Below are 14,517 nucleotides of genomic sequence, written 5' to 3' on the forward strand. Positions count from 1 at the left end.
AAAAATGTTCTTGTTGATATATTTGTTTTATATGTTTACTGACAATTAAAGAAAACAGGCAGTTTAGTTGTGCATTGTAGATGTAACTAAATATACTGACAAATTCAGGCAGCATACCAATACTGCTTTCAAAAGTATTATTAATATTTTTGGCAGTTTTTCTCATTTTGTCAGAAATAGGATATTAACGTAAAAAACATTACCCAACCCTTTAAGATCATTAACATATGGTTACTGTCAATGTTTGTGTAGCACCAGAAATAATTAAGATGACTTATTCTCAGTATCAATGGTAAATGTAGCTTTAAACACAGAATACTCAATTCTACTAACATGTAATGATGTTCTCTGATATGAAATGTTGCAAATTAGAAAGTGCAACACTATTAAAGCCACCTTAATTGAGCTTTGCTATTTTCAATAAAAAGAAATGTACTTTTCTTGGGCGCTTTGGCCCCAGACCCTTTGGTTTCCTGAGGAACTATCAGTATTAGAATATTATGTTTCATGTACCTTCTGTCGTTTGCAGATGCGCAGTGCCGCTCTGCAACACGAAGCTAGCTTTTTTTTTCTCTCTTTCTTCCTCATTATAAGACTGTTTATTCATTTTTATCTTTGTTCACAGATTATCCTTGAAATACATAGTTTTCATATTAATTGTAATTTTCATTGTTCTTTTCTATATTATTTTACAATATTTCACTACAATAATCAAAACACATTGTCTTTATGGCTTTTATCAATATTTTCGTTCTTAAAATTGTTTATTACATTGTCACACTAGTTTTGCAAATTTTCACAGTAATGTCATGGGGATGGCACACACACACACACACACACACACACACACACACACACACACACACACACACACACACACACACACATGACCTCTGTCTTACAAAAGTGACATTTAGGACGTCTTTCATACAAGTTTTAAAGCAACAAAATTTCATAACATATTTATTTCTCTTAAGCAGCACATTGCTCATTCACTTCTCATATGGAAGGGAAGGGGCATTCCATCAGAACCCATAAGTGGTGCAAAAGGCTCGTGAACAATGTGGAATAACATGTTTAGCTGGAATGGCTAACTTCAGTCAGTATACACACACTCGGGCACCGCATGCTACTAATAGCGCAAGTAACACCTCTTAGCAAAGTTGTATGTATGCATATGGGTAACCATTAATAATACAAGTTACACCTCATGGTGAAATTTTATTTATATCTTTGAGTAACATAAAATAGTTATGAGCCAAACAAATTATTTTATTCTTTGCATTTCTGTGCCTGACACATGTTGCATTTGGGAGAGTTTTGGCCAGAAATTTTATTCAGGCATGTTTTGTCTTAGATATTTATGATGATTTTTCTTTGTCCAGTCACTTCATTTTTCTTTACTGAGAGTTTATGCATCAGCTTCCCTTTCATAAGCATTGATTTGTTCTGTGCAATACACTCATCAGCACTTGAACTAGAAGACAGGTACCTAGAAGGGTGCAACATATTGTTTCAGACTGACAGAACAGACATGCCATGGTATGCTCTCCATGGTATCCACGAGACATCAAAATTCTCATGTTTGTTGGGTGATCCTCAAACCATCAGTCTCATATGATCTGAGAGTAATAGGATTGAGCATTTCTTTGTAAAAGGGGTATGTTGCCAACAAGAAGGTGTAGGTGAACAAATAGATGCAAGTGATTGGATAGTACATTCCCGTATTGGTCACCATTGAAAAATGATGACGGACATATTAAGGCTCTATTTATCCTATATGATCATCTCCATGGAACATAATCTCAATAACTTGCTTTAATGGTGTTCTGGTGCCAAGCATGAAACATCACCTTTTTGTTTTTGATATACTCATGTCTTGTCATGAACACATACCATGACTCAGTAACCCATGTAACCACTTTCTACCTTTCAGGAATGTACTGGTAGTATTCCTATAACCAGGTTAATTTCTGTGGTCTTTGAGATTTGATGGCAAAGAAACTTATTTTTGTACCCCACAGAAAGCATGTGGTTCTTGTTGGCATTGCTGATCACTGGTTATTATTCTCCAGCACTGTAGCCTATGTGTATTATATTAAAATTCACGATGGTTGGCAGTGACTTGAGTCACTGTGGGGTCTTTGATCACAGTAGTTAACTAATGTCGCAACAGCTTTAATGAAAGAAGGGTCCCTGTATTGCACCTTTGATAGTGGTGCATGAAAAACACATTGCCTGCATGTGACCCATGGACCAGGCACCTTTCAGCTGCCTTCAGCCAAATGTATTGATATTGTGCTTCTTTTCTGCCTTGCACCTTACTGTCTTGCTCACAGCCAGTTCAAGATAAGAAGACATCCCCTCACATGTTGCTACAAACTTTTCTGTTCACCTTGGTAATACACTCCTGGAAATGGAAAAAAGAACACATTGACACCGGTGTGTCAGACCCACCATACTTGCTCCGGACACTGCGAGAGGGCTGTACAAGCAATGATCACACCCACGGCACAGCGGACACACCAGGAACCGCGGTGTTGGCCATCAAATGGCGCTAGCTGCGCAGCATTTGTGCACCGCCGCCGTCAGTGTCAGCCAGTTTGCCGTGGCATACGGAGCTCCATCACAGTCTTTAACACTGGTAGCATGCCGCGACAGCGTGGACGTGAACCGTATGTGCAGTTGACGGACTTTGCGCGTGGGCATATAGTGGGCATGCGGGAGGCCGGGTGGACGTACCGCCGAATTGCTCAACACGTGGGGTGTGAGGTCTCCACAGTACATCGATGTTGTCGCCAGTGGTCGGCGGAAGGTACATGTGCCCGTCAACCTGGGACCGGACCGCAGCTATGCACGCCAAGACCGTAGGATCCTACGCAGTGCCGTAGGGGACCGCACCGCCACTTCCCAGCAAATTAGGGACACTGTTGCTCCTGGGGTATCGGCGAGGACCATTCGCAACCGTTTCCATGAAGCTGGGCTACGGTCCCGCACACCGTTAGGCCGTCTTCCGCTCACGCCCCAACATCGTGCAGCCCGCCTCCAGTGGTGTCGCGACAGGCGTGAATGGAGGGACGAATGGAGACGTGTCATCTTCAGCGATGAGAGTCGCTTCTGCCTTGGTGCCAATGATGGTCGTATGCATGTTTGGCGCCGAGGCACACAGGGCCAACACCCGGCATCATGGTGTGGGGAGCGATCTCCTACACTGGCCGTACACCTCTGGTGATCGCCGAGGGGACACTGAATATTGCACGGTACATCCAAACCGTCATCGAACCCATCGTTCTACCATTCCTAGACCGGCAAGGGAACTTGCTGTTCCAACAGGACAATGCACGTCCGCATGTATCCCGTGCCACCCAACGTGCTCTAGAAGGTGTAAGTCAACTACCCTGGCCAGCAAGATCTCCGGATCTGTCCCCCATTGAGCATGTTTGGGACTGGATGAAGCGTCGTCTCACGCGGTCTGCACGTCCAGCACGAACGCTGGTCCAACTTAGGCGCCAGGTGGAAATGGCATGGCAAGCTGTTCCACAGGACTACATCCAGCATCTCTACGATGGTCTCCATGGGAGAATAGCAGCGTGCATTGCTGCGAAAGTTGGATATACACTGTACTAGTGCCGACATTGTGCATGCTCTGTTGCCTGTGTCTATGTGCCTGTGGTTCTGTCAGTGTGATCATGTGATGTATCTGACCCCAGGAATGTGTCAATAAAGTTTCCCCTACCTGGGACAATGAATTCACGGTGTTCTTATTTCAATTTCCAGGAGTGTATTAGGTCCCTTACCTCCTGTACAACAATTATCTACGGTTTAAATGATCGTGACTGAATTCTCATATTTATTATTCTGCTCTTGGTAATGATAAAGTGAAGGTAAACTAATGTCACATATATAAATTTCAAATTAATATTCATGAATAAATTCCTAGTGTCAGCACCTCTTTGTTACAGGTTTTATTTGATGGGGTTTGATATGACAAAGACAGATTATGATGGACGAACACCTTTACACCTAGCTGCAGCTGAGGGCCACCTGGAATGTGTTAAGTTTCTTTTGGAAGTATGTAAAGTGCCTCATAATCCAAGTGACAGGTACAACTATTTCTGGTTTGTTTAATCATGTATTTTACTTTTATGTGAAGATATGCTTGAAATATTTTTCTTAGATACTTCTCCTTCATTGTAATGTGTATATTTATTGACATATTTGTTCTAAAGATAGCTTAATTCCACATCTACATCTGCACACACACTTTGGAATCTTCCTGTTCTAATTGTGTATAGAAGAATGACAACTTAAATGCCTCTGTGCATGCTGCAATTAGTTTAATCTTGTTTTCCATGTGACAACAGGAGTGGAAAGTAGGGGCTGAAGAACATATCTGAATTCTTCAGTTAATAGTGGTTCTTGAAACTTTGTAAATAGACTTTCGAGGAATAATTGGTATCATTACTCAAGTGTCAGTCACTTATCGTTTTTCAGCTTTCCCATGTTGCCCTTCTTAGACCAATGGGCTGCCCTTCTTTCTGCATGTTGTCCATATTCTTGTTAGTCCTAGTTGATGTGGGTCCCACACACTTGAGCAGTATTCTAAGACTAGATGTGCAAACTATCTGTAAGTGATCTCTGCTGTAGATTGGCTATATTTACGGTATTCTATCAATGATCCAAAGTCTTCCTCATGCCTTGCCTTTGTCAAAGTGTATATGATCTTCCCACTTCATACCCCTACAAACTGTTACAAAACGTTGAGTTGACTGGTTCAAACAGTGACTCATTGATATTGTGGTCATAGGATACTACTTTTCTTCATTTTGTGAAACACACAATTTTACATTTCTGTTCATTTACAGCAAGTGTCAATATTTGCAAAACATTGAAATTATATCAAGATCTGACTCGATATTTGTTCATGTTTTTTCATACCGTACTTCATTGCACATAACTGCATTATTTACAATAGTCAGCCAAGTCATTAGTATATGACATGGACAGCAAGAGTCATAGCAAAATTCCCTGAGGCATGCCTAATGTTACTTGTACTTCTGTCAATGATTCCCAATCTAATCAAAAATTCTTTTGATCCACAGATGCTCATACATATGTTAATAACATTTTTGTGTGGTACTGACTTGTACTGTATTCACTTTAACCATGATGCATGGATTTCAGTATGTAATACAAAAAAGCATAAGTTGGGTTTTGCATCACTAATGTTTTCAGAATTATTTTTGCTGTTTGGCATGAAGGAGGTCATTCTGTTCAAAATAACTAATTATGTATGAGCTGAGTACATGTTCCTAGGATTCTAAAGTAGAGTGAGTGTTGTGTTGGCAGAAGAGCCAACACCATGTTACTAGAGGAGGCCGACATGCACGCATTGTTGCTCACGAAGGCTGGCGTGAGGAAAGAAGAACTATACTGACATGAGGTCTGGAACATGACAAGGAATTAGAATTCAGAAAGCAGACGTAATTAGTTTGATACTTAACCTTAATCCATTAATGATGAACGTCACTCTTGACAGTACATGATTCACAATATTATCAGTTCAGAATACATTCTTGAAGAATATGGCGCCTTGCTAGGTTGTAGCAAATGACATAGCTGAAGGCTATGTTAAACTGTCGTCTCTACAAATGAGAGCATATGTAGACAGTGAACCATCGCTAGCAAAGTTGGCTATCCAACTGGGGTGAGTGCTAGGGAGTCTCTCTAGACCTGCTGTGTGGTGGCGCTGAGTCTGCAATCACTGATAGTGGCGACATGCGGGTCCGATGTATACTAACGGACCATGGCCAATTTAAAGGCTACCACCTAGCAAGTGAGGTGTCTGGCGGTGACACCATAGTGAGAATGTTGCATGCCATTATCTATGCCAATGATTACCTTTGCGTGGTTGGTCACACACCCAGGGAGTGTGATTGGGACCATTATGCTATGCCCGTCAGTTGACATAAGAGGGTTACACTTGGCTATGTCACCCAGTATGACAGTGGGTAGAATCACTCGAGCATCACCTGGATGTGCACTATGCCCAGGCAAAATGTTTGATAGTAGGTTGCCCAATGAGCCAAGTTCGAGAGGGGCCACATTGTGGGTCTGCAGGAGGCTGGTGGTCCTATCTTCATATTGTACACCATACTGATTGTAAGGACACCAACACTCCCTGTTGTTGGCAGAAATGGATACAGGAAGGCATGCATGTCTGACTTGTAGTTTCTGAATGTCTGATATACACCACAAGGAAGGAGGACTGACAGATTATCTGCCATAGATGAAAAGATCCAGTGGCAATGATAGGGACCATTCAGTGGGGTGTCCTGCCTACTATGCAACATCCTGTATTTGCTAATACCATTAGCAGGTAGCTGCATGTCACAGATCTCACTGTATGCTGACCACTATGACACATCATGTCTGACTCCCCTAATGTTGGCAATGGCATGCACAAGACCCTGCAGACTGGCAGCCTGTCATCTTTTGTGAAGAGTCCTGCTTCTGCCTTAGAGTTGATGACCACTGGGTTTGTATCTGGAGGTACAGTGGAGAGTGTCACAAAGAGCGGTTTGTGGTCTCACATCACATGTCCTGTCACCCTGGTGTGATGGTGTGGGAAGTGATAACCTATGGTGCCTGTTCACCGTTAGCATTCCTAGCAGGTTGCATGGCAGCAGGAATGTACATGGAAGAGGTCCTGCAAACAATGCCTTTGTCATTCATGAACACCCACACCCATGCCCTATATGAACAGGACAACACTCATCCACATACCGGTGTCAACTTCAGAATGTGCCTAGCAGCTGCCATTGCCAGATACATGCTCTGATATCCCTCTGATCAAGGATGTGTGGGATGTCATGGAGTGTGCCACCAGGACTCTGGCTCCAACCACCAGTCTGCAGGAGCTGCATGCTGAAGTGCAAGCAGTATGGGATAGACAATCACAGGACTACATCTGAGACCTTTACATTTCTATGCCACCATGTCTGGATGCTTGTATTCACAACCACAGGGACCTGACACCATACTAATAAGTACAATTTGTGTCTGTGTAGCACAGTAAATGTTGGTCCTTCAAAGTTGAAAGTGCCCGCTAACATTGATCACAATCCACTTTGTCCCTCTGAGTGCTACTCTTTCATGACTATCAGTTTATGTCATCCATTTTTGTAGAGCAGCTAGAAATAAAATGGGCCAGTATTCTGTACCTTTTTTTAGTAAAGGCACATTTGAGAATGGAGTTTGGAATTTCTGTTTTCAGTTTGCTATCCTCAATTTCTGTTCTTATGTCATCTGGGTTTTGTGATAGATGTTTCAGCAGAATTTTGGCATGGAGATATTGGAGGCTTCACACATTGCTCTATTGACAGCCAAACAGGTTTCACTCAGAACCCCTCTATCTTTAGCCCTATGATTTGTTTTATACTGATTACGCAGTAGTCACTGTATCTTTAGAAGTTTTTTTACAGTGACTGTATACCATTCAGGGTCCCTGTCATCATGAACTGTTATGCTACATTGATGCATGGTCAACTATTCTTTTAGACTTCAGCCACTGTTTCTGTACCTGCTTTGGCCCAGATGTAAATGATTTCTTTTTAGGTATGACTTGTTTGCTCTTTATGTACCTTACTGAACTTTTAAATATTTCTACTGATTTTAGATACCATTTGTACTTTAGTAACCATTGTTGCTACAACTACTCATCATCACTGATACTGGTTTCAATTTTAACATTCTGAAAGAGGTCTGGCCTATTTGTTGCCATTACATCAAACATGTTTCAATAATGAGTGGGTTTGTAAACTGTTTGTGCTAAGTAGGATTCAGAGAAACCATTTAGTATTATTTTGCAGGATGTCTTATCATGTCTAACACTTTTGCACAATTTAAGTATCATCCAACAATGGTATTGGGAACACGTGTATTAGTGAGTTGACATTTTCTTCCAATTTTTCAGTTGTGTCTGGGGACCTGCCTCTTGGTAGCTATAAGGATGTAATTGTATGTTTATGGTCACCCATGATACTGAGTATTGCTCAAACAATCTCACCCACAGCTTCAATTATTATCCAAGTGTAGTTGAGTTTCCTGTCTACTCTGACTAAAACACCATCCCCATATACCATGAGCTTATCCTATACAAATACTGTTGGATTAATCTTGCTGTTATCAACTTCAGTTTTTAGGTGGTTTTTTGTACCTTATTGTATGACCTCCACTCCTTTTTAGGACTGCTTCAAACTCTGGGACTATGCTGCAAATGATTTGCCAGTTGATCACTAGAAGCTTAGTCATTTCATCCAAAGGAATCAAATCACAGCCTAGCTTTTTGCACAGTCCTTGAAGTCTCTGGATGAAGTTTTCTACTCAGATCAGAACCAGAGTTCCCTGATCAGTTGTGGGAGCCAATGCTGTAGAGTGTGAGTTTTGTTGAAACTCCATGAGCAAGGTTGCTCTTCTCAACCCTTTCTGCAGGTTGCTGGAATGATCCAAGTATGATCTGAGACCTAAGACAACAGGCATTGTCCATTTCAACTTTTGCAACAATCTGCAGGTGATTGCACTTTGTTTTCTCAGTGCTGCAAGAATTCCCTCTTCAGTATACGAATGAATCCTCCAGACATACACAAAGTGATACGTTGCATCCCTTCTTGACATTTCCCTAATGGGTACCATCATTCACCATCTGTCAAATAACTTCCAAGATTGATTTTATTCCTGGTGTCTAAGTGACACCAGTGCAGCAACTGTGATAGCAGCTTGGACTAACAACTGTAAACAACATATGGCCATTTGATCAGTCAGTTGTGAGCAGACAGCTTTAAGTAGTGGCTGTCCAGCCAGAGTGTGTTAACATTGTTGCCACATATCACAATTGAGTGCTGAACTGAAAATGTCTAAATCAAGTGTAAAAGATATTCTCCACAGTGTTTTGAAGAAAAGAAAAAAAATGTGCAAAGTTTGTCCTATGCACCTTTGACTTCTGGACAAAAACAACAATGCCTAAATGCCTGCCAAGAACTTGATTGAAATGAAAGATATGGAAAGTTCTTTTCTGGAAAAAAATCATCACAGGTGATGAAACATGGTATTGTTAATATAAACCTGCCACAAAATGATGATGTGCAGAATGGGTCCATGAGGATTCACTAAGACCTAAGAAGGTACTTGAATGTCATATGTGAGTTGAATAAAATTCCAAAGGAGGACTTTTCTGACAATTTCACGTGGTTGTGTGAACATTATATCCATTTTATTGAAGTGGAGACTATGTAGAACACCTGCAGCATAAACAAATCATCATATTAACTTTTTTCTATGTTTTATAAATCTAGTCTTGAAAATTTTGAGACTGGCAGGATAAAAATGTAACAAATATACTACAGTCAACTAAGCATTCATAGAAAGACATTATGTTCTGTTATGGGATACTTTTAAAAAGTTTCTTATGAGAAATATTCTGTCCTGGTATATGAATGTAACAGACTATGGGTAATATATGTAATGTCAATGTGGATGTAAAAGTTTCTGAGAGCCTTTATATTGATTACCAGCTGTACAAAACAGGACAAATTTCTTCAGTGTGAAACAAATGTAATACAATTAAAGTACTTTATGCTCATGATTAAAATTCCAATTTCAAAATTCTGTAGAAAGAGAACCACTGCTCAAAACGTCATCAAATTTTAGCAGCATATTAGTAGTGTAGGGGGAAACATCATAAGACAAATAAGAACATAACAAAATTTTTACCAATAGACAGTGTTGCAAGCATCTTAATGTAAATGGGGTCAGCCACAGATGCCACAGAATTGCAATACAACAGCTGTGGTTTGAGTTGCACATTACATCATTTGTACTCTTCAGTGCACATGACTGCACAAGTTCAGCAGGCAACAGTTGTGCCACTGTTAGTTAAGCCCATCCACTGTGGCAATATTGTACCACATTGGATGGGAAAAAATAGCTTTTAATTGTCCTGAAGCTGCAAACCACATAAAAATCAAAATGACACCAGTTTCTAAATGCCCTGGGGCCAAATACTGAAGAAAAAGCAAAATGACATTGGGGCTCTAATTGTCATGAGGCTGGCACAAGACATGTTCAATATGTTGTCCAGCTTCCAAAGTAAGCTGAAATTAAGAAACAGCATGTTCCACAACAGATCAGAGTGTCTCAGGGATCATGTTCAGAATATGTTGTGCAGTGCGTGCTTTCAGTTCAGCTACAGTCATAATTAGGGCACTGAACATAACATCTTTCATATAACACTAGGCCAGAAGTCACACGGATTAAGAGCAGGTGATCAGGATGGCCAGGCTGTAGCAAAGTGATGACTGATAATTCTAGCATTTCCAAAATCCCTCTGCAGCTGCTGCTTGACTGGCTGTGCAATGCGTGGAGGAGTGCCATCTCCCATAAAAATGATCTCACCCACAGATCTAAACTGCTGAAGGGTTGAAATCACATTGGTGTGCTAAAAACTTGCACATTGCTTACCAGTGACAGTTCAGTTAACAGAACCTGCAGGACTCATCCCCTTAAAAAAATACACCCGTACGGTAAATGATACCATCAACCCACACCACGCAGTCACCTTTGCAGAATGAAGTGGTACTGATCAATGTACATGAGGATTTTCAGTTGCCTGTATTCTGCAGTTCTGCATGTTGGTTTGTCCTTGGAGATTAAAATGACCTTCATATGAGCACTCAGCATTCCATGGCCATTCACTGTCGACTACCATGTGAGCAATATATTCCTGAGCAAATGTTTGTACTGCTGGCAAGTCAGCAGCAAGCAACTCCTTCCTAAACATGGATGATTATTTGTGGTCAGTGGTGTAGGATGTTTCATAGGATTTTATGCACTTTGGCTGCAGACATGTCCAATGTTCAATATCCGATGCACTGCATGTTTCACACTACTACTCAACACCTCCTGAAACGCTGTGGCCACATCTTTGACAGACTATAGATCAACTGCTTTTCTCCCTCTGCAACACTGCACGTCAAAAGAACCTGTCTTTTTGAATTTTGTAATCATTTTCTCAAGACCCTTAGCAGACATTGGATCAATGTCTTTTTTCATACCCTTGAATGTCACAGACTTCTGCAGAGGTACTGTTGCACAATGATCATTCTTATAAATGAGCTGTACCAGTACAATGCGATCCTTCACAGAGACACTCATATTGGTCATCTCGAACACACTGTGAAACAGCTGTGTGCTGCATGTCTGTTGGTGTGCATATATAACACTTACAGCACCATTTAGTGGCCAAATTTTCCTTTCTTCTTTTCTTTATTTTCCCCATGATGTTACATCAAAAATATGCTGTTCAAATTTGATGTTATTTTGAGCAGTGGTTCTCTTTCAACAGCTCTTTGAAACTGGAAATTTAATTATGGACACCCACTATAAGGGCAGAGAGAACTTAGCAAAATATAAAGGAATAAGTGAGTGAAAAATGTTGATGAAAATACACTCCTGGAAATGGAAAAAAGAACACATTGACACCAGTGTGTCAGACCCACCATACTTGCTCCGGACACTGTGAGAGGGCTGTACAAGCAATGATCACACGCACGGCACAGCGGACACACCAGGAACCGCGGTGTTGGCCGTCGAATGGTGCTAGCTGCGCAGCATTTGTACACCGCCGCCGTCAGTGTCAGCCATTTTACCGTTGCATACGGAGCTCCATCGCAGTCTTTAACACTGGTAGCATGCCACGACAGCGTAGACGTGAAACGTATGTGCATTTGACGGACTTTGAGCAAGGACGTATAGTGGGCATGTGGGAGGCCGGGTGGACGTACCGCCGAATTGCTCAACACGTGGGGCGTGAGGTCTCCACAGTACATCGATGTTGTCCCCAGTGGTCGACGGAAGGTGCACGTGCCTGTCGACCTGGGACCAGACCGCAGCGATGCACGGATGCATGCCAAGACCATAGGATCCTACGCAGTGCCGTAGGGGACCGCACCGCCACTTCCCAGCAAATTAGGGACACTGTTGCTCCTGGGGTATCGGCGAGGACCATTCGCAACCGTTTCCATGAAGCTGGGCTACGGTCCCGCACACCGTTAGGCCATCTTCCGCTCATGCCCCAACATCGTGCAGCCCGCCTCCAGTGGTGTCGCGACAGGAGTGAATGGAGGGACGAATAGAGACGTGTCGTCTTCAGCGATGAGTGTCGCTTCTGCCTTGGTGCCAATGATGGTCGAATGCGTGTTTGGCGCCGTGCAGGTGAGCGCCACAATCAGGACTGCATATGACCGAGGCACACAGGGCCAGCACCCGGCATCATGGTGTGGGGAGCGATCTCCTACACTGGCCGTACACCTCTGGTGATCGTCGAGGGGACACTGAATAGTGCACGGTACATCCAAGCCGTCATCGAACCCATCGTTCTACCATTCCTAGACCAGCAAGGGAACTTGCTGTTCCAACAGGACAATGCACGTCCGCATGTATCCCGTGCCACCCAACGTGCTCTAGAAGGTGTAAGTCAACTACCCTGGCCAGCAAGATCTCCGGATCTGTCCCCCATTGAGCGTGTTTGGGACTGGATGAAGCGTCGTCTCACGCTGTCTGCACGTCCAGCACGAACGCTGGTCCAACTGAGGCGCCAGGTGGAAATGGCATGGCAAGCCATTCCACAGGACTACATCCAGCATCTCTACGATCGTCTCCATGGGAGAATAGCAGCCTGCATTGCTGCGAAAGGTAGATATACACTGTACTAGTGCCGACATTGTGCATGCTCTGTTGCCTGTGTCTATGTGCCTGTGGTTCTGTCATTGTGATCATGTGATGTATCTGACCCCAGGAATGTGTCAATAAAGTTTCCCCTTCCTGGGACAATGAATTCACGGTGTTCTTATTTCAATTTCCAGGAGTGTACATTGATCAGCCAGAACATTATGACCACCTACCTAACAGCCAATATGTCCACTTTAAGCACAGATAACAGCAGTGATGCATCATAGTATGGAAGCAATGTGGCCTTGGTAGGTCTCTGCAAGGAGTTGCCACCACACCTGCACACACAGGTCATCTAATTCTTGTAAATTCCAGGGAGGGGAGTGATGAGATTTGATGCCATGTTCACCCTCATCCCAGATGTGTTCAATCAGGTTCAGATCTGGCAAGCTGGGGGGCCAGCATATCAATTGAAACTCACCTCTGAGTTCCTTGAGCCATTCTGTCACATTCCTGGCCTTGTGACACAAAGTGCATTATCTTGTTGAAAATGGCCACTGCTTTTGGGTAACACAATCATCATGAAGAGATGTACATGGTCCGTAACCTGTGTGCAGTACTCCTTGGTCATTACAGTGTCTTGCACAAGCTCCACTTGACCCATATATGCCCATGTGAATGCTCTCCAGAGCATAATGGAGTCGCCACCAGTTTGTCTTCATCCCGCAGCACAGGTGTCAATGAGCTGTTCCCCTGGAAGACGATGGATTCATGCCCTCCCATCAGCATTATGAAGATGGTATCCAGATTCATCAGACCATGCAACACCCTGTGCTGATGTCCAGTGTTGATGGTCACTCACCGATTTAAATTGTAGTTGCCGATGTCATGGTGTTAACATTGGCACATGCATGGGTTGTTGGCTGCGGAGACTCATCATTAGAAGTTTTCAGTGCTCCGTGTGCTCAGACACACTTGTATCTGCCCAGCATTAAAGTCTGACATCATTTCCATCACAGTTCACTGCTCAACCTACGATGTCTGACATCTGTAATGAGTGGTGGCTAGGCCCAATCCCACGATGTCTGGACATGGTTTCATCTTGGTTTTACCACTTGTTCAAGACGCTCACCACAGCACTTCTTGAAGTCCCAGTTTCCAAAAAGCTCATACTGAGCCTCCAGGCCACCGCAATTTGCCTCGGTCAAATGCAGATACTACACATACATTCACTGACACTGCATCCACTTTGCTTGTGTCTGACTAGCAGTCATTCCTCATCAATTGATGCTGCTACCACTTGGATAGGTTTATATCAATAGTAGGATGGTGGTCATAATATTCTGGCTGATTAGTGTGTATAATACCAGTACTGCTTTTGTGTAAAACCAGAACATTTAAAAAAAAATAAAATAAAAAATAAAAAAAAAGTATAATTTTTCTTAGACCTGGGAAAGAAATAGTATGAAAAAACAGCAACTTGAATTGATGCTTCTCTCTTGTTGATATTAGCTTGCAATTTTAAATGTGCTGCTTCAAAGGTCTTTTTTCACTAAAATTATCACTACAATCTTACACTTTCCAAGTACTGATTCAATCTTCAGCAAATGTAATTTCCATTGTATTAACTATGAACTGTTCAACAAGAGATATTTATTTGATCTGTATATATATATTACCATATAATGAGCTTCATTCGCTATTTACAATAATTATAATCCTACAGCAACTTTCAGCTGACTAATAATGGCACTATAGTTAAAAATGTTAGTGTTACTACTGTTAGTACCA

The 14,517-nt window shown here is 42.3% G+C and overlaps 1 protein-coding gene across 1 annotated transcript in view; it reads left to right on the plus strand.

Moving 5' to 3' along the window:
* Positions 1-14,517, plus strand: part of LOC126335878 (glutaminase kidney isoform, mitochondrial-like) — a 306,299-nt gene that overhangs the window by 256,613 nt on the left and 35,169 nt on the right. The window contains exon 12 of the mRNA XM_049999352.1: positions 3,963-4,103. Within this exon, the coding sequence (XP_049855309.1) occupies positions 3,963-4,103 (141 nt within the window). The remainder of the gene's footprint in view (positions 1-3,962; positions 4,104-14,517) is intronic.

The sequence above is a fragment of the Schistocerca gregaria genome, chromosome 1, assembly GCF_023897955.1.
Source record: "Schistocerca gregaria isolate iqSchGreg1 chromosome 1, iqSchGreg1.2, whole genome shotgun sequence".
In the NCBI taxonomy this organism is placed as follows: domain Eukaryota; kingdom Metazoa; phylum Arthropoda; class Insecta; order Orthoptera; family Acrididae; genus Schistocerca; species Schistocerca gregaria.